General features: G+C 44.6%; 1 protein-coding gene across 1 annotated transcript in view; it reads left to right on the top strand.

The window, feature by feature from the left end:
• The window catches only part of LOC124596241 (cadherin-86C-like), a 299,468-nt gene that overhangs the window by 5,472 nt on the left and 271,885 nt on the right, over nucleotides 1-22,111 (top strand). The window contains exon 3 of the mRNA XM_047135308.1: nucleotides 10,619-10,869. Coding sequence (XP_046991264.1) covers nucleotides 10,619-10,869 — 251 coding nt within the window. The remainder of the gene's footprint in view (nucleotides 1-10,618; nucleotides 10,870-22,111) is intronic.

Raw genomic sequence — 22,111 nt, 5'->3', positions numbered from 1 at the left:
GTGGTCATGACGCTGGGGAAGTGACAGGAAGAAGGGGAAGTGGTCACTACCTAACAGGTCGTCAAGTGCCCTCCAGTAGATATATGGGAGAAGTCCTGGGCTGCAAAGTATAAATCAACAGCCGAGTAACTACCATGAGCCACACTGAAATGTGTGGCAGCCCCAGTATTTAAGAGGTAGAGGTCGAACCGAGACAGTAAAGTTTCGACATCTCTGCCTTGGCCAGTAAGAACGGTGCCACCCCACAAGGAGTTATAAGCGTTAAAATCTCCCAAAAGTAGGAAAGGTTTAGGGAGTTGAGCCAATGCATTCAGGGTTACTGCACCATCTGGAGGAAGATATACGCTGCAGACAGTTATTTCCTGCATCGTCCCTATCCTGACAGCCACAGCTTCAAGACGGATATGAAGGGGCACAGGCTCACTACATACCAAGTTCAGGACATAGACACATTTGTAATATCCCCTGTAGCCACGAAGGGCAGGGGTCCACATTGCTGAGAACCAGGTTTCCTGGAGGGCAACGCAGAAAACAGGTGTAAAGCTTAACAATTGCCATATCTCAGCCAGGTGGAGGTAAAAACCGTTGCAATGCCACTGGAGGATACTGTGATCGTGATTCTGGGAAGGTATGGAACATTCAATAAGGTAGTTTACGCCTCAGGGTCGCCTGCCGCCACCGACTTATTTCCTGAGGGTCCAGCTTGATCTAGGTCCTCAGTGGACGCCACAATCTCCACCCCATCCTCAGACGCAGAGCTTGTAGGTAGCGTTGGTGTGGTTGCCACGGCTATTCCATTGGTCTTGGGGGTCTTCTTTTTGGGTTTCTCTCGCTGCTCCATGGGTTTCTCTGGCTGGGAGGGCTTCACTGATTCAGTCTCAGGGACTGAGGATAATCGTGAAGCCCTATGACCAGCTACTTTTTGGCACTTCAGCCACTGGTGGGTGTCATTTTTTTTCACTAGCAGAAACCAGGGAAGGCAGTGACCCAACGGATCCTTTCCTAGCGAAAGGAGCTGAAGAAGACTTACTATTCTCTGGCTTATAAGTGGAGACTGGTGTCCCCAATGGTTGGGATGGAGGGCAGTGTTCCCAAGGTAGGTGGTGTGGGAGCAACAGAGAGGGAAGTGTACCCCACCACCAAGGGGGCAGGTGCAGTCTCCCGGCTCTGAGAGCTGACTGGAAAATGGTTCAAATGGCTCTGAGCACTATGCGATTTAACTTCTGAGGCCATCAGTCGCCTAGAACTTAGAACTAATTAAACCTAACTAACCTAAGGACATCACACACATCCATGCCTGAGGCAGGATTCGAACCTGTGACCATAGCGGTCGCTCGGTTCCTGGCTGTAGCGCCTAGAACCGCACGGCCACTCCGGCCGGCTAGCCGACTGGAATTCGTGGAACTGATAGGGCTACAACTTTTCTCTTAGTGGCGCCATAAGAGGAGGTCATAGCCACAGCATGAAGGCGCTCAAATTGTCTTTTAGCCTCAGTGTAGATCAGTCGGTCCAGGGTCTTATATTCCATGATTTTCCTTTCTTGCTGTAAAATCCTGCAGTCTGGCAAGCAAGGGGAATGATGATTTCTGCAGTTGACACACGTGGGAGCTGGGGCACATGGAGTATTGGGATGCAAAGGACATCCACAATCTCAACATGTGACACTGGAAGTACAGCAGGACGACATATGGCCAAACTTCCAGCACTTAAAGCATCGCCTCGGGGAAGGGATATATGGTTGGCATCACAGCAGTAGACCATCACCTTGACGTCCTCAGGCAATGTGTCACTCTCACTGCGCACCGGTGGCAACCTGATTATCCCTCGGACCCCTATGGACGCGCCGGACGAAATGAACACCTCGGCACTCGTCGTCAGACTGCAGAAGAAAGTCCCTGTGGAATATAATACCCTGGACCATACTTAAGTTCTTATGCAGTGTGATGGTAACGTTAACGTCCCCGAGCGTGTCACAAGCAAATAATGCTGATGCCGTTTTTATCAAGACTGACCCTGATCGCATTTTGGACAAGCCATCCATCTCCCCAAACTTGTCCTCTAAATGCTCAACAAAAAACTGAGGCTTCATTGAAACAAAGCAGTCCCCATCAGCTCTTCTACATACAAGGTACCAAGGCGAATAAGGTTCACTGCCATACTTAGCCTGGTGTTCCTCCCATGGTGTGGCCAGGGAGGGGAATAGTTTAGGGTCGTACTTCCTAGCGTTGTACTGAGACTTGGAACACTTAAGGACTGCTGGTGTGAGATTACCAGCAAGTGATGATGTGGTACGCTTCACTACGTGTTATCCACCCTGATGCCACCTGCTCCAACCAGGGGTCCTCCCCAAGGGCGCCACCCAGCCGCAGCAAAGGCCATCTGGCAGGATGGCCATTGCCGGGAGTCTCAATGCCCCAGGGTGACGGGCATCTACTCCTTGGCATATGTGGAGAGTTAACGGCGCAGGCATCAGCAGAGCGATCCCTATGTGATCAGGGGGCTACAACCAACAGGTTACATGGCGGATCCACCACAACGAACTGGGTACTGTGCTGGATATCAGGTACAACCAAGCAAACAGGTCCATAATCATTGTCAGCACAGAAAAGGATACTGTACAGTGGATGGAGGAAAACGCACGCAGGAGGGTGACCTCGCCCAACAGCAGGAGAATGAGTGGAAGTGCAGATCCACGTCGACGAAGGATGCTAAATGTCTCAGCGCATGATGGACACGATGCACCATGTAAGGCACTCTTCCCCAATTGGCTCACTCTTCGGGAAAATTTGGAGAAATGGAGGTCAAACTCGACAGGGTACCACCACATCAACGCCGAAACGTGTGAGACCCCTTTTAGTCGCTACTTGCGCCAGGCAAGAATACCTCGAGCCTATTCTAACCCCAAGACCCGTGGGGGGAAACTGGTAATGTGGTACACTAACGTACACCAGTAAGAGAGATCTATCAAAGTTTCAGCTGGCTCAAAGCAATCAGTAACACTCTGGAATAAAGCCCTGGGACGTCGTGGACGGACTAAAGACATTACTGTTTGAAAATCCTAGTTTACGGTGAAAAATCCTATATGTTTGTTCTACAGATCTGATAATGAGATATTAAGTAATTTTGTAATGATTAACAACCTGAAATTTAGATGTGGTCCGAAGTGAATAATTCACGCGGAAATTAAGGCACTTATTTTACCCGTCTGAAAAATGTCGTGTTATCACCTGGAGCTCCTGATAAAAAAAAATGGCTCAAATGGCTCTGAGCACTATGGGACTCATTTGCTGAGATCATTAGTCCCCTAGAACTTAGAACTAGTTAAACCTAACTAACCTAAGTACATCACAAACATCCATGCCCGAGGCAGGATTCGAACCTGCGACCGTAGAGGTCCTGCGGTTCCAGACTGCAGCGCCTTTAACCGCACGGCCACTTCGGCCGGCAGCTCCTGATAAAATTCTTTATTTACACAACTAGTTTTTGTTGATTGACCATCATCATGTTTATGGAAGTATTCACAGCATCATGTTAGGTGAAATATAAAATCATTGAAGTCACATGATAAAACAACTAATTAAACACCGTTATCACATCTGACATAAATTACTTCGTGAGTCTATAAAAACTGTGCTAGGTAGTGCGCTCATTCATATTATAACTTCAAACGGCGATAACGCTATCTAATTCACGGCTTTATCATCTGATATTAATGATTTTATGCTTTGCCTAACATACTTCTGTGAATATTTATATGAACCTGATGATGGTCAGTCGACGGAAACCAGTTATGTAAATAGAGAATTTTATCAGTAACTGAAGGTGGTAAATGGAATTTTTCAAACTTATACGAGCTACGGGGCAACACTTCATAAACATATTTTATGAATGGGCACAGTTAATTTTAAAATACATTATTTCAATGCCATAACCTGTTCGGGGGAACCATGGCCATCTTGAGATGATTAACATTTCTGATTACATCAAATACGAACAGACAAACAAATATTAATTTTTGCGGTTCCGTGCCTCACTTTTTTTTAAAAATGAGACCTTTAGAGGATGACTTTGTTGTCTGTCTGTCCGTCCGTCCGTCCTTCTGTCTGGTGAGACTCCTTTTCTCAGGAACGAGTAGAGATATCAAGTTGAAATTTATGTCAAATACTAAGGTGTACGGCCCCTTGGCGGTGTAAAACATTTAAGCTTCTGAGCCAATTCAGTCGAAAGATACGGCCGTTTAGTTACAACTTCGATACTCGCAAACTCACTCATCAAAACCTAAAACATAATTAAATTTTAAAAGTTTTTGTTATGTGACTGTTAAGAACCGTCAAGTAATTCATGAAATACATATTTGACCATGAGCTGTTTTATTGAAAACCTTAAGCATCAACCGGTTTCGGTCTTAGACAGTCATCCAAAGGTTGAAACACAGATAAATACAGTGCACAAAAAAGTTAAGAAATTATAAAAGGTAAAAAACGAACTCAATACTTACAAGATTTAAAAGAATTAAAGCAAATACATCTCTCATGACATTATCTGACAGTGGATACATCTCAGGTGTTATAAAATGCAATATATTCCAGTGCAGGAAGTTCTACACATAAGGTGTTCTCAGTAGCGACATTAGTTAACAGGACAGTATATACACTAAAGAGAAGGCTAGAGTACTAAGTACTGTCAAAGTACAAACACTGAAGAGTTAGTCAAAGAACTTCGCTAAACTTTTTCATCATATGATACAAAGGATATCGATGATAACTGCTGGTTGCAGGAGACTAGATTACCTTTGTCGAACAACTCTGGAAGTTACTCATGTGAACAGAAAGTGAAAAACAACGTTGCCATTACAAATATAGAAAAACCCCTATCCCTCGATAAGAAGGTACAAACATCTGCAATACCTAGACGCTAAGCAGCTGCATAATTTTGCATAATAATCCATGATGTGTGTAAAAGCGAACATCAGTCACAACATAAAAGTAATGTACGTGGTATTCACAACATAAAATTGGTTGAAATTGGTTAAAAATAGATACGAATTGTCAGCTAGCATTCATTTACACCCTAGTTCATTAATCAATCATTACCACAGGGTAAAGATAACATATGAAGGGCCACATCATACGTGATTGTCATATTAGATTGATTATTTTAAAAACCAGATCTAGCACTAATATTACTATCAAGAAATTGTACCCAGCCACAGCATAATCAAACGAGTGACTAAATTTAGATTTATAGACTATTAATATAAAGTGTACATAACAGAAATGATCACACAGTTTTCCTTTAAAAACTTAATGTCGCTATAAGGTATTGAATAATGCGCCCCAGTGAGGTTGTTTGTCTATATATGTAATGGTGGGATCCCTTTCCGCAAGACGAAAGAAAATTGACAGAGCCGGTGAAGCTAGGATACGAGGTTCCTGGATTGGAAGTGGCAAAATGTTTTGACAAAATCCTTTTTTATTTGTTGCACGTGCAACTACTTTAGCACTGGTCACAACGATTAAGGAAAATATCTTCCACCAACATACGGCACTAGCCGTACAACACTCTTAGTGTCCAGCTAATTCTTTAAATTAAAATTTAAAATTTACATTCCAAAATATAGAAAAACTTAAAACAGGCAAAAAAAATTTAAGCCTCTTGCGGAATTAAATTACTACTTGCTCCAGGTCCTCAAGAATAACTTCAGAAAATTTGAATTTAATAAGAACAGAGGAGCACACCAAAATACAAGTATAAGCATAAACAGAACGAGGCCAGCAAAATGCCATTATAAGAATTAACCCTCTTGCAGAATTAAATTAGGTTCACAAGAACAACTTCAGAAAATTTAAAATCTAATACTGAACAGAGTTAGCACACCAAAATCTAAGTATTAGAGCTTAATTTCCAACCTCTGACAACTATGGCCGAGCTCCCCCAGTATTCTTGCTAGACAATAACAAGATATTTACAATTGAATTTACAATTGAAACCAGCACGGCCGTAGCCGTAGACAATGATTTAAGGTACAGGTTAATATACCAAAACTTTCAACAGAAACTTCTTATTAGCAGCCTAACTACGTTAAATATTTGTTATTTTCCAAGCAGTTAAGCGACCCACCGATTACAAGAACACTAACTCCACCAGTTAATAATTAGGTAGGATGGCGTGCGTGATGGGTAACACGCAAGATTAAGCAGAATGCTGAATCACAATACAGTTACTGAATGGCCGGTCGCTGTGGCCGAGCTGTTCTAGGCGCTTCCGTCCGGAACCTCGCGGCTGCTACGGTCGCAGTTTCAAATCCTGCCTCGAGCATGGATGTGTGTGATGTCCTTAGGTTAGTTAGGTTTAAGTAGTTCTGAGTCTAGAGGACTGATGACCTCAGATGTTAAGTCCCATAGTGCTTAGAGCCATTTGAACCATTTTGAGTTACCGAATGCTGTCGTTCTTAAAGTACTACCAGACAACTGTTTGCCTGTCTAGTCCACAGATAGGGGTGGCACTGGCCGCACACACACGCCACTTCGCCAGAAAGCAATTTGGTCCTTGTCTACAACATACCGGAAATATATGATTAGGGGACTTGCCAAAAACAATTTCTTAACATGTACATTTTGCCATTAAATTCGTTGATAACTTGTCATCACAAGGCTCAAGAACAAACACAGCACTAGAAATAATTGCGCCACTACGTACCTTACGCTCTCCAAAGCGCCTCACAGAACCGTGACAATTTTAGACACACGAGGGTACCTCAAGATTTATACATTAACACAGTGATGAATAAACAGACAGAAAATTTCACCATATTTTTGTTTTTGACGTTCCTTGGAAGTAAAGTGAAGAAGCGAACCTCCCCCCCCCCCCCCTCACGTTGGCCATCAAGCCGCCAAACAAACCGTGGTTCACAAACAGCTGGCCGCGCAGCTCGATTCAGCCGTGGTGCCTGTCAGAGTCTCCACGCCGACGGCTCCGCGCTCGTTCAAGTGTTCACAGACTTTTAAAAAAAAAAAAAAAAAAAAAAAAAATCTCAAATGTGTGTGGAATCTTATGAGACTTAACTGCTAAGGTCCTCGGTCCCTAAGCTTACACACTACTTAACCTAAATTATCCTAAGGACAACCACAGACACCCATGCCCGAGGGACGACTCGAACCTCCGCCGGGACCAGCCGCACAGTCCATGACTGCAGCGCCTCAGACCGCACGGTGTTCACAGACTTCCTCCAGGCCACCACGTCCACACTGCCGCCGTCGCTCCCCTTACATACACACGGCCCCTGGTTCGAGACAAGTGAAATCGATGCGTGCAAAATCGACCTGCAGCTCGATGGGTAAGCATCAACTGGCAGTTTCGATTTCACTTTTTGTTTACACGAGAAACTACCAAAAAAAAATTCGCCAAAGACAATATAGTCTCCTGCCATCATCAGTTAACTCATCATCAATACACTTGGTATCAAATGACGAAAAGGTTTAGTAAATGAGGAGATTGGTGTTTAATACCTGTCGACATCGAGGTGATTAGAGACGGAGCATAAGCTTGGATTAGGGAAGGATGTGGAAGGAAATCGGCCGTACTCGTTCAAAGGAACCATCTCGGCAATTGTCTGAAGCGATGTAGGGAAATCACTCAAAGCCCATTGTATGCGTGTACGAACTGTCGTCCTCCCGAGTGTGAGTCCGGTGTGCTACAACTACGCCACCTTGCTCGGTTTATCGTCTTATACTGACTCTTCAGTGTTTTTACATGATGGTCCTTACTTCTACAGACTTCTCATTAGTGTGAATATTGTTGTGTTAACTGAGTGCGACCTAAATATTCTGTGTAGAACTTAATACACTAGAATTTATCCAGTGTCAAATAATTTCGAGAGATTTATTTACCTGAACTGTTTTTATCCTTGTAAATATTCACTTTCGTTTTTTACCTCTTTATAGCTTCTTGATATATTTCCGTGCATTGTACGAGGGGCGTTTGAAAAGTCCGTGCAAACTCCGAGAGATGGCACCACCGGCGCGTATCGAGGTCATGTTTAGTTAGTAGCATCTTTGGAAAGAACGCACACCAAGTTTCAGCCATATTGGCCTATTTCTTTGTGTTTGGCGTTCGTGTGAATCAAGGAAGTCGAGTAACTGTCAAGAAACGAACGAAGAAGAATTTCGTGTGGTGATTAAACATTACTTTATGAAAGGCAAAACGCCTTAGGCGACTAAAGAGAAGCAGGGTGAACATTACGGTGTCTCTGCACCTTCGATTAGAGCTGTTTACAAGTGGTTTCAAAATTTTTGGAGTGACCATATGGGCACAAGTGATGCTGGACGTTCTGGACGCCCTGTGGAGGTTACAACTCCAGAAATCATTGATAAAATCCTTGATATGGTGATGGATGACAGAATAGTTAAGGTGCGTAACACTGCTAGTGCTGTGGGCATCTCGAATGAACGGGTACATAACATTTTGCATAAACATTTGGACATGGGAAAGCTATCCGCAAGATCGATTCCGCGATTACTCACGCTTGACTAAAAACGGAATCGTGTGAAGTGTTGCAAGGATGGTTTGCAGCTCTTCAGGAAGAATCCGCAGGACTTTAAGCATCGTGTTGTGACTGTAGATGAAACATGGATACATTACTATACTCCTGAGACCAAACAACAATCTAAACAATGGGTTACCAAGGGAGAATCTGCACCAAAAAAGGCGGAGACCAGTCCTTCGGCCGGAAAGGTTATGGCGACTGTCTTTGGGGATTCGCAAGGGATAATCCTCATCGAACTATCTGGAAAAGGGTAAAACTATTACAGGTGTATATTATTCATCGTTATTGGAGCGTTTGAAAACCGAGCTGCAAGAAAAATGCTGGCGATCGGACCGCAAAAAGTCCTCTTCCATCACGACAATGCACCAGCAGACACCTCAGCAGTTGTGGTCGCAAAATTAGTGGAAATAGGATTCCAACTCGTTTCAAATCCCCCCCTATTCTCCAGACCTGGCTCCCTCGGACTACTATTTGTTTCCCAATTTGAAGAAATGGCTGGCGGGACAAATATTTTATTCAAACGAGGAGGTGATTGCAGAAACTAATACTTACTTTGCAGACTTGGAAAATTCCTATTATTCGGAATGGATCAACAAATTAGAACAGCGTTGGACGAAGTGTATAAGTCTAAAAGGAGACTATGACGAAAAATGAAAAAAGGTTTACCCCAAAGACGTAAGTAGTTTTTATTTTTGCACGGACTTTTCAAACTACTACTACTACTACTACGTGATCAGGCCCAGTGGACCGCACGCATCCACAAGTTTCCTCCTCCACTGTATTCTGTCCATTGCTGCTATCCCCCATCCGTTCAAATCTATTGACACTTGGTTTAAATTTTCATGGTGTCCATCCGTCCAACGCTTCTTGGGTCTCCCTGGCGGTCTCTTTCCTGCAGGTGTGAAATCCAGGAGCTTCCGAAGCCATGTGTGATCTTCCATCCAGGCCACATGGCCGGCCTACTGCATTCGTTTGGCTTTGACAGTTCCTGTTATGTTGGGCTGTTGGTATATTTTCTCAAGCTCTTGGTTGTATCTGATCCTCCATTCCCCTGTATCTGCATCCAGAACCGGCCCGAAGATCTTCCGAAGCACTTTTCTCTCAAAAACAAGGAGCTTATGGAAGTCCTGTTTCCGACTACTCCATGTCTCACAGCCATATAGAACAATAGGCTGGATCAGCGTTTTGTAAAGTCGAATCTTGAACTGTCTGGAGAGATACCTGGACCGAAGCAGTTGTGCTAGGCTGTGGTAAGATCGGTTTCCAGCTTATATTCTGGCATTGATCTCTGCTTCACATGACGAATTCTCAGTTAAAAGTGCCCCTAGGTATTTGAAGTCTTGCACTCTCTTGTAGGACTGGTCCCCGACCTGCAGTGATTGTAGATGATCAGCAGTCTGACAATGGCCACGCGTCATAACGAGGTACTCTGTCTTGGCTTCGTTTATGTTTAGCCCCAATTTGCTGGCAGGCTCCTTTAGTGCTTTGGTCATTTGCTCAAACTCCTCTTCCGACCTAGAGAGTAAACAGATGTCGTCTGCATAGGCTAAGTACGCTAGTTTCTTTCCTTCGATTTCAATCCCTTCATTCTCTTGGAAGGTGTCACGTACGTCTTCTCGAGGGCAAAGTTGAACAGAATAGGGGACAACCCATCTCCTTGCCTGAGTCCTGTCACAATTTCAAACTCCTCAGTTACGCGATTTCCCATCTTCACCTTTGCACGCATTTCGTTCAGACAGATCTTTATCAGATTGATGAGTTTCTCTGCTATGCCAAACTCCCTTAAACAGTTGAGCTCTTGCGATGTAGGCAATCATAGGCCTTCTTAAAATCAACGAATAAAATATGCAAATTTTTACCATATTCACCCAGTTTCTCAGTGAGCTGCCGGAGACTCGTATTTATCTGTGTTTGTACCTTTGGAGAGATATCTGTTGATGATGGTTAATGATTGAAACCGGTTGATGCTTAAGGTTTTCAGTAAAGCAGCTAATGGACAAATCTGCATTTCTCCTACTTGCACTACTCTTGTTTTCTTATATACTGGTCAGAAGATGATGTGGTGTGTTGCAGCGCCCGCGGAGGGCAGTGAGCCAGTGCTGCGCGCCGAGGACGTGCCGTGCACGTGCGCCGACAAGGCGTGCCGCGCCAACGTGGTGCTGGCGCGGCCGCTGGAGGCGGGGCGCGTCTACGAGCTGCGACTGCGCGTGCGCGACACCACGGGAGACGCCACCACCGTGCCAACCAGCGTGCGCGCCACCAACGCCACCACGCCGCTCCAAACCATCTTCCCGCACGTGCCCACGCTCGTCATGGTGCCCGAGGTGCGTACGCCCCACCGCATGCCTACTTCTCTATTCACCTTCAGCCATACTGAGCTGCACGAGCCTAGAAAACTGACAGTTATACACCATCAAGCACCAATACTATATTTGGCAAAATTTGTAGAGATGTTCACCACGTACCGGATATCAAACGATTGTACTCTTAAGCCGTCGGCACACGGACCGTGCATCCGAACGTTGAGCGTTGAGCGTTCTGAGTTTCTGACGTTATAGCGTGGAACAGCACGTTCGGGAGTCTTTCCGAACGTGCAGAGCAATATCTGGCTTGTCAGATATTCGGAGCGTGCGTCTGAGCGTCGACCAATGAGATGTCACAACGCCACCTACGTCACACGGTACAGAGTTGTGAGGCGCCATATTGGCATTCGATTCCAGCCGATATACAGGGTGTTACAAAAAGGTACGGCCAAACTTTCAGGAAACATTCCTCACACAGAAATAAAGATGTTATGTGGACAGGTGTCCGGAAACGCTTAATTTCCATGTTAGAGCTCATTTTAGTTTCTTCCACCTACGCTCAATGGAACACGTTATCATGATTTCATACGGGATACTCTACCTGTGCTGCTACAACGTGTGCCTTTACAAGTACGACACAACATGTGGTTCATGCACGATAGAGCTCCTGCACATTTCAATCGAAGTGTTCGTACGCTTCTCAACAACAGATTCGGTGACCGATGGATTGGTAGAGGCGGACCAATTCCATGGCCTCCATGCTCTCCTGACCTCAACCCTCTTGACTTTCATTTATGGGGGCATTTGAAAGCTCTTGTCTACGCAACCCCGGTACCAAATGTAGAGACTCTTCGTGCTCGTATTGTGGACGGCTGTGATACAATACGCCATTCTCCAGGGCTGTATCAGCGCATCAGGGATTCCATGCGACGGAGGGTGGATGCATGTATCCTCGCTAACGGAGGACATTTTGAACATTTCCTGTAACAAAGTGTTTGAAGTCACGCTAGTACGTTCTGTTGCTGTGTGTTTCCATTCCATGATTAATGTGATTTGAAGAGAAGTAATAAAATGAGCTCTAACATGGATGTAAGCGTTTCCGGACACATGTCCACATACCACATTTTCTTTCTTTGTGTGTGAGGAATGTTTCCTGAGAGTTTGGCCGTACCTTTATATATATATGCCTTTTCTTTCTAAGCACCAGCAAATTGAGAATCACTGGAAACCCGTTGTTAACTGTGTGATTCATTCCATTAAAATAATGAGAAACATCATATTCGTGGCAAAAGAATTATTGCAACTGACGTATTATGAGAGTAGGTTATTTGAAGGTAGCGACACACTGAAGATCCACCCAAAACGCATTGTTCTTGGTACAATTTATTATAATTAAATTTCAATTAGTAATATAATTATCTACGATTAATGTTTTCAGCAGGGGGTAACATGATATGATTAGATACAAGGCGAGTGTTGTTGGTTTAGCGTAACGAGTAAAGTAACTGCACAGGTTTGGTTTACTTGCCGTCACGGTAGCGCAGCATGTTCGGTCAGAGAGTCGGTTGGCCTCTGTAATAAAAAACTGAGTGGAAGGATCAACCACCGAAATGTCTTGCGACGTCCGCAACGACCAGACACAACGATCAATAACGACCAAAAAAGTGTGATGAGTAGCGTCGCTGTCCACTACGGAGGTCTTTGATGAGGCGGTGGTTCGCGACCCAACACTACGAAATTTTTTTTCCTAACATTCGCGTTTTTATTAGGTCCTGATACTTTATTATTAGTTTAATATAAGTATATGCTATAATATTTGATGTTATGTAAATATAAGTTCACCTTTTTTAGAGTAGAGACTTAATCTACAGGACAGCTTACACTACTTGTATAAAGATATTTTGCTCCCTTTTCTTTTACGCTTGCTAATTCACATGTTGCAAAGATTCTGCTTCTGGGTAGGAACAGTGATCAAGTAAGACTGACGTTGGGGTTTTACTAAAAAGTGGGAATAATGAAATAATGTTTATCTTATGCGGAGAAGTACTCCAAATTTGTACCGCACTGTTTGTAATGGAACTTTTATAAGCCTGTGTCCTTACTGATTGGACATGGTACTTTCCTTTTCGTGGACGATGGAGGAAATGTGTGTTTTAATAGAGCTAACGTGGGAATTTTACGTGCGGCCGTTGAGTAAACAGTGTGATTTACGAACTAGACACATCCCTCAACTGCAGCTGGAGTGCGTTGCGATCGCGTATACCACGTTGGGGCCCACGTACCTTATGCACAAGTCGCATCGTTCCTGAGCGTTCAGCAGCACGTTGAACTTGGCACGCTCACCATTAGCGTTCGACAGCACGGTCCGTGTGCCGACGGCTTTACTCCATTCGGAAGACCAACATACACTGAAGAGCCAAAGAAACTGGTACTCCTGCTTAATATCGTGTAGGACCACCGCAAGCAAGCAGAAGTGCCGCAACACAATGTGGCATGGACTCGACTAATGTCTGAAGCTGTGCTCGAGGGAATTGACGCCATGAATCCTGCAGTGCTGTCCATAAACCCGTAAGAGTACGAGGGGCTGCAGATCTCTTCTGAACAGCACGTTGCAAGGCATCCCAGATATTCTCAACAATGTTCATGTCTTGGGAGTTTCGTGGTCAAGGGAAGTCTTTAAACTTGGAAGAGTGTTCCTGGAGCCACTCTGTAGCAATTCTGGGCGCGTGGAGCGTCGCATTGTCCTGCTGCAATTGCCCAACTCCGTCGGAACGCATAATGGGCATGGATGGATGCAGGTGATCAAACAGGATGCTAACGTACGTGTCACCTGTCAGAGTCGTATCTAGACGTATCAGAAGTCCCATATTACTCCAACAGCACACACCCCTCACCATTAAGAGCCTCCATTAGCTTGAACAGTCCCCCGCTGACATGCAGGATTCACATCCATCAACGCGACACAATTTGAAACGAGACTGGTCAGACCAGTCAACATGATCCCAGTCATCAACAGTCCAATGTCAGTACTGACGGCCCCAGGTGAGGCGTAAAGCTATGTTTCGTGCAGTCATCAAGGGTACACAAGTGGACCTTCGGCTCCGAAAGCCCATATCGATGATGTTTCGTTGAATGGTTCAGATGCTGACACATGCTGATGGCCCAGCATTCAAATCTGCAGTAGTTTGCGGGAGGGTTGCACTTCTGTCACGTTGAACGATTCTCTTCAGTTGTCGTCTTCCTGATATTCACAGTACACTCGTGAGAAAGTCGTACAGAAAAATCCCCACTTCGTCGCTACTTTGGAGATGCTGTGTCCCAACGCTCTTGCCCCGACTGCAACACCACGTTCAAACTCACTGAAGTCTTGACAACCTGCCATTGTAGCAGCAGTACCTGATCTAACAACTGCGCCAGACACTTGTTGTCTTATATAGGGGTTGCCAACTGCAGCGGCATATTCTGCCTTTTACCTATCTCTGTATTTGAATACGTGTGCCTGTACCAGTTTCTTTGGCGCTTCAGTGTAAATACAAGGTAAGAATCCCACACTTTTATTCTATTCGGAACTCCAACATAAATTCAAGGTAGGACTCCCACACACTTAAATATACTCTTGTATTCGTCGCCGCATGAGAGCAAACATCCTCTGAATCTCACCTTCTGGAATTTCTTGTCATGCCAAAACACGTGCTGCGTCATTTCATGGAGGTTGCAGACTGGAGGCTGGCATGAAAGGATACACTATCAGAACAAAAGTAATGCGGAATTGACCGCTAGACGTCACGTTAAGCGGACCTGCCAGTACTAGAGAAAGCAAAGAGTATTGTATTGTCAGTTGGAAGCAATTAACACTTTAGGTAGTGCAAAGACCGATGCCACTGGACAGTGGATGAGTGTAAAAGTCTGATTTGGAGTCATGAATCAAGCAATCCGACATAAGGTTTTGGGTTAGACGAGAAGTTGGAGAATGAAACCTGCCGTCATGTGTAGTGTCAACAGTGAAATACAGAGGAGATTGTGTTCCTCGTAGTTAGTATGTGGTTTCCTTACTGCGCTTCAGGAAATGCTAACTGTGGACGGTTCTGAACACATTTGACTGCACTGTGCGTGGCATATAGTAAAGGAACAGTGCAGAGACGATGATTGTATCAATATGAAGATCCACCCTGTGAGGAAACGATTCATAGATAATAAAATTTCTGAAATTGACTTGCCTGCCCAGACTCCCGACCTAAACCCAATTGAACACATCTCGGATGAGTTAGAACATCGGCTTCGCTCTATACCCCAGCGTCCAACATTATTACCTTGTCTGGATCCGTCTCTTGAGCAACAGCGGGCTGCCGTTCCTCCACAGACATTCAGACACCTCACTGAAAGTATCCCAAGCAGTCAAGCCGTCATAAAGGCTAACAGTGGGCACACCCAATACTAATTAACATTTAAGTGTCCGGATACTTTTGATCTGATAGTATATATGCCTTCACATGGCAGACATATCCTATGAGTGACAAATCTGGAAGGTCGATCAAGACATATGCGTTCTGAACTGCAGCATGGAAGCTTTTATGATCCAGTTGGAATACACAACTTCGTACCCTTCTTATAAATGGTATGACAACAGAGCTGATGATCGCTGCTTTCTGTGATCTTCCAGCAAGTCGTCTACGGACACGCAGACACGTTGGCATCCACGGTGGCGTCCAGCTGGAATACAGCATTTCGTACCCTGCTCATAAGTGGTATGACAACAGAGCTTACCACTCCGGCCACATGCGTGTGCGATATTAACGGATCAGTCCAGTTGTCATATCCCACACTAGCTTTGCAGGAATTGGAATGGTGTGGGTCTTGATAATCGTTGGTTCCTGTGACCTTCCAGCAGGTCGTCTACGAACACGTTGGCGTCCAACTGACCAAACAGAAGCGAAACTCATCACTGAACACCACAGAATCCCATATAATGTCCCAGCTGACTCTGGCTCTGCATCATGCAACTCTGTTTTCTCCGGTATGGTGTCACATCCAAACGATGCATGGGAACTCGACCCAGCTTACAGTATCGCGCTCCCGCCGATTGCTCGTAACAAAATGTTCAAATGTGTGTGAGATCTCATGGGGCTTAACTCCTAAGGTCATCAGTCAACCTTACACACTACTTAACCTAAATTATCCTAAGGACAAACACACACTCCCATGCCCGCGGGAGGACTCGAACCTCCGCCGGGACCAGCCGCACACTGGTAACACTCTGCCTGTAATTTCTGACCAGATTTCAGCTGTTGTCATCCGTCGCTTCGTCAACAATCCTACGATCTCCTCGTGGTGTGGTCCTTCTGGAAGCCCGGTATTTACACTTCTTGCCACACATCTGTCCTGAGTCGTTGAATCAGATAACAAACTGCTTCAGTTGTAAATAGTTTTATTCGTTCAATAAAGACCTGATCGGACGATTATAAGCCCATCTTCAGGTGTACAAGAATCGTGAGGCGCATGGCCGCCGCACACTGAACACAGTCTGCGGGCAGGTGACAGCCGTGCGTGAAACCGAGATATGACTCAGTTGCGGATGTCCTTTTATCGAAATTTTACGTCCTCCGTACATCTCACCATCACTCGGTCTGCACTTATTCCCCTAAAGTCAACTACCTGTGCGATCTATCGATATAACGCTCCCATGTCATGTGATATATAAAAATATTCGATGATCGATATTAGAATTAAATCCATAGTTTTCTGGTCGCTACACTTATTGTTGATAGTCACTCTGCCATGTACCTCGTGACAGTTATTCGAAATCTGAAAGATGGCTATAAGCTAGAAGTGCACGTCATCTGGGCGTGTTGTGCTGCGAGCTCCACCTGAAAAGATCCACTAATTTTAGACACACCCACTGTTCTTCATCTCTGGGAATGGTTTTATGTAATGAAAATACTCGCTTAAGGATGAACTTTTATCATTGAATTTGACGGGCACGGACAGCATTCAGTCAAGGTGTTCGTGGTGTAACACTTTCCATTTCCGTCACTGTAATTCACAAGAATTAAAACTTATTGTCAGTCGGTGGAGTAACGAAAGTCTACTCACTTCGAGACACATTTAGCAACCGAGATTTGTCAACAGCACAATCGGCAATAAAACAAGTAGAGTCCGTGAGTGAAGTCCAAGCAGCCTAGCGAAGTTACTAGTTTTCATTTCATAATTGAACCGCTAGCAATAAAAGTACTGTAAATAGCCTTGCATTCTTCTGGCCAGAGCTGTTGCACATTTTTTATCTCAGTTTTGGAGAAACTCAGCTGGTGATATCTTTCTGTTGTTTTTTTTAAAATCTGCATTATAATAAGCAAAATTTCGATTTTATTCCTTTCATTGTGTGGCACAATAGTTCCGTTAATAGCTATAACACGAGGAGCAAAAATAGCCTCCACTATTTTGTTTGTGCAGTTCACCTAATTATACTAAATGTGGTTGAATTTGTCCCAGGCGCTCCTGACTTATGCTTCTATGTTATGCCTTTTCACCGTCAAACCTTTAACCATAGGGGTTAAACTGATCTACTGCACTCACCCCTGAACATTCTGTGTCAATGAATCCCTCACCACACTCATGAATCAAATTGAATAACCCACAGTTTTTATGTCGTGGTATAGAGTAATTCTAGATGTCGGTCAGATTCACATTCAGTGTTATATGTTTTCTTTCAATGGTCCTTGATGTTGGTGTCTATGTTTTTTGTGTTAATATATTTTCCCTTTCTGGTTGTATTAATATATAATCCATTTACATCATAATTTTTCACTACACCATTTGATGACACACATAAAACCTAATTGCATGGTTGCCGCTATCATATTAGAAATGGTTCACAGATCGTGTTTGTATAAGTTGAAGCGCTGATACAAGAAAACATAAGTGGCTCTAAGAACAGTTGTGGACTGAATTCACGTGTGCATGCGTGCGATTGTGTGTGTATGTGTGTGTGTGTGTGTGTGTGTGTGTGTAAGTATGTATATGTAAGTAATTTTTTCCAGATAAAAGTGAAGAACAGCGCGTCTCGTTACAGATTCATTTAACAAGCGCGAAAGTGTCACGGAGATGCTCAGCCAAATCCAGTGGCAGACGCTGCAAGAGAGGCGCACTGCATCACGGTGGGATTTGCTATTAAGATTCCGAGAGCGGACGTTCCTACAAGAGTTAACTAACGTATTTCTTCCTCCTACATATATCTCGGGAAAACTTTTTCCAACTCATGGCAGGGACGGTACAGTAACCAGTAATATACGATGAAGAAACAGTCTTGGTTGCAGAGTTGTAATTACACTACTGGCCATTAAAATTACTACACCAAGAAGAAATGCACATGATAAACGGGTATTCATTGGACAAATATATTATACTAGAACTGACATGTGATTACATTTTCATCCAATTTGGGTGCATAGGTCCTGAGAAATCAGTACCCAGAACAACCACCTCCGGCCGTAATAAAGGCCTTGAAGCGCCTGGGCATTGAGTCAAACAGAGCTTGCATGGCGTGTACAGGTACAGCAGCCCATGCAGCTTCAACACGATACCACAGTTCATCAAGAGTAGTGACTGGTGTATTGTGACGAGCCAGTTGCTCGGCCACCATTGACCAGACGTTTTCAGTTGGTGAGAGGTTTGGAGAATGTGCTGGCCAGGGCAGCAGTCCAACATTTTCTGTATCCAGAAAGGACCGTACAGGACCTGCATTATCCTTCTGAAATGTAGGGTTTCTCAGGGATCGAATGAAGGGTAGAGCCACGGGTCGTAACACATTTGAAATGTAACGTCCACTGTTCAAAGTGCCGTCAATGCGAACAAGAGATGACCGAGACGTGTAACCAATGGCACCCCATACCATCACGCCGGGTGATACGCCAGTATGGCGATGACGAATACACGCTTCCAAAGTGCGTTTACCACGATGTCGCCAAACATGGATGCGACCATCATTATGCTGTAAACAGAACCTGGATTCATCCGAAAAAATGACGTTTTGCCATTCTTGCACCCAGGTTCGTCGTTGAGTACACTATCGCAGGCGCTCCTTTCTGTGTTGCAGCGTCAAGCGTAACCGCAGCCATGGTCTCCGAGCTGATAGTCCATGCTGTTGCAAACGTCGTCGAACTGTTCGTGTAGATGGTTGTTGTCTTGCAAACGTCCCCATCTGTTGACTCAGGGATCGAGACGTGGCTGCACGATCCGTTACAGCCATGCGGATAAGATGCCTGTCATCACGACTGCTAATGATACGAGGCCGTTGAGATCCAGCACGGCGTCCCGTATTACCCTCCTGAACCCATCGATTTCATATTCTGCTAACAGTCATCGGATCTCGACCAACGCGAGGAGCAATGTCGCGATACGATAAACCGCAATCGTGATAGGCTACAATCCGACCTTTATCAAAGTCGGAAACGTGATGGTAAGCATTCCTCTTCCTTACACGAGCCATCACAACAACGTTTCACCAGGCAACGCCGGTCAACTGCTGTTTGTGTATGAGAAATCGATAGGAAACTTTCCTCAAGTCAGCACGTTGTAGGTGTCACCACCGGCGCCAACCTTGTGTGAATGTTCTGAAATGTTAATTATTTGCATATCACAGCATCTTCTTCCTGTCGGTTAAATTTCGCGTTTGTAGCACGTCATCTTCGTGGTGTAGCAACTTTAATGGCCAGTAGTGTACTAAAGTTCCGGCAGCGAACGTTCCTAGAATTGATAACTCACATATTGCTTCATCTTACATATATCTCGGGAAAACTTTTTCCAACTCATGGCAGGGACGGTGCAGTAATCAGTTATATACGATGAAGAAACAGTCTTGGTTGCGGAGTTGTATTATTTATTCACCAATATTGGAAAATAAACAATAATTAAAACCCTGCAGCCAAGAATGTTTCTTCATCTCGAGAAAAGACCATGAACATAAAATTAGAGAGATTCGAACGAACACAGAGGCTTACCAGCAGTCGTTCTTCCCACGAACTATTTGCGACTGTAAAGTACACTCCTCCACATACTGTAAGGTTACTTGCGGAGTATAGATGTAGATGTAGATACGTGTGCCAATTTTGGTAGAAGTGCCTTCAGGCGTTCAGAAATATGCTGTCCATACCACAAATAAAAGAGTGCCGGTCACTCCTGTACAGTCTACCTAAGAGGTGTACGAAGGCTGTCCAGAAAGTAAATTCCGATTGATAGCGAAATGGAAATCACAGTGAAAATCAGAAATGTTTTATTTGTAACAGTTACCTACACCTTCCAGCTATTTCTCTACGTAGTCGCTCTTCGGACGTAGACATTTGTCGTAGCGTTGTACCAGCTTTCCATTACCTTCGGGATAAAAGGCAGCCGCGAGTACCTTCCGCCAATTCTCTGCGCTGGCCTACAGCTCGTTGTCTGTGCCAAAATGTTGTCTTCATAGCCAGCGGTTCATGTGAGCAGAGATGACGGAGACAATTACGGGCTGTATTGTGGGTAATCAAACATTTCCAACTGAAAACGATGCAGCAGCATCTTCATTTCCCCTGCAGAATGCGGCTTGTCCTGAAGAAGAACCCGCACGACAGTTATGTAATACTGAGTGCATAGCTTAAGGCGAAATTTCTCACCAGGCCCTCGTACTTGGCGGGAGACACTATTTTCTAGACATCTTTACGCGCTCACTGTGAGCACAGAAATGAGAAGAGCGACGTGATTCTATCTAGGATCATACTAGAGACACTGCCCAACACATCTGTTTAAAGCTTTATCGGATTTTCATAGTCGTTTCCATTTCGCGACCGATCGGAACTTACTTTCTGGACATCCCTCGTCTGTGGCTGCTTTTACCCCCGAGGAGTGAGGGTGGGTGTGGAGGCGAGAAAATTATTCACAACTTTACCTTTCTCTTTTACAGAAAGGGGCAAAATATACCAGCCCAAAAAAAATTGAATTGTAGATGCTGGCAGTTTAAAAACGTAATCATTTCTGCGTGACAAAGTCTTCTAATCCATAGATGAAATTTCAGAGTAGACGGTATATACGAGGGTTGCAACTTAAATAGTGGCAACTATTTATTCACAATCGATACAAAAGAGTTACAAAAATGGCTTTGATCACTATGGGACTTAACTTCTGAGGTCATCAGTCCCCTAGAACTCTGAACTACTTAAACCTAACTAACCGAAAGACATCACACACATCCATGCCCGAGGCAGGACTCGAACCTGCGACCGTAGCGGTCGCGCGGTTACAGACTGTAGCGCCTAGAACCGCTCGGCCACTACGGCCGGCAAAAGAGTTACAAGTTTGCACCTTTTACTGTCCTTCAAAGTAGTCACCAGCGTTGTGTAGAACCCGTTCCCAGCGATGTGGAAGGCGTAGTCTACCGTTAGCAGAGCCTGTTCTGTTGATGGTGTGAATGGAGCGGTCTACTGCCTGTCGAATCTCTGGAACAGTTCTGAAGCGAATGCCACGAAGTCGTTACTTCATCTTCGGAATCAAATCAAAGTATGGGGAGTATGGTGGATGGTACAGTACTTCCCAGTCCCATCGACCGAACAGAGGAGCCACAGCTTGCGCTGTATGCGCCCGCGCATTGTCGTGCAAAATGATGGCTGGGTTGCGCAGAAAGGGTCGCCGCTTCTTTCGCAAAGCTAGTCGCAGGTGATGCTCCAAAAGCGAACAGTAATACTGTGCACTGACGGTCTGCCGTGGAGGAACGTAATGCGTTAGCATAACACCATCACAGTCGTACACGAGAATCATCGTAACTTTAGACCGCTCCATTCGCACCATCAACAGAACGGGCTCTGCTAACGGTATACTACGCCTTCGACATCGCTGGCAACGGGTTCTATACAACTCTGGTGACTACTTTGGAGGACGGTAACAGGTGCAAACATGTAATTCTCTTGTATCGGTTGTGAATAAATAGTTGCTGCTATTTAAGTTGCAACCCTCGTATGTCGTGTTATAAATTTTTCCACAAAACATGCAAAAAATTTAACTATATCAAACTATCTCTCTCAGTCTAACTTATCCCAGACTTCTGTCTCGTGAATTTATATACTCGTAAGACCGACTCTTCTTACTCATTGCTGAACGATTGGAAATCATAAGAAAATCAAAAGAAGGCATTTTTCGAACTAGTGATACAGCAGTTACCTGATACCTGTTTTGTATTGCTCGAATGGTTTTTGAGGGGCGTCAGCATTTAAGGCTTTACCGTTATAAAAGTAAGACAGGTCTT

Source organism: Schistocerca americana, chromosome 1 (genome assembly GCF_021461395.2).
Source record: "Schistocerca americana isolate TAMUIC-IGC-003095 chromosome 1, iqSchAmer2.1, whole genome shotgun sequence".
In the NCBI taxonomy this organism is placed as follows: Eukaryota; Metazoa; Arthropoda; class Insecta; order Orthoptera; family Acrididae; genus Schistocerca; species Schistocerca americana.
Note: the sequence above shows the minus strand (reverse complement) of the source record. Positions and strands in the feature narration are given on the sequence as shown.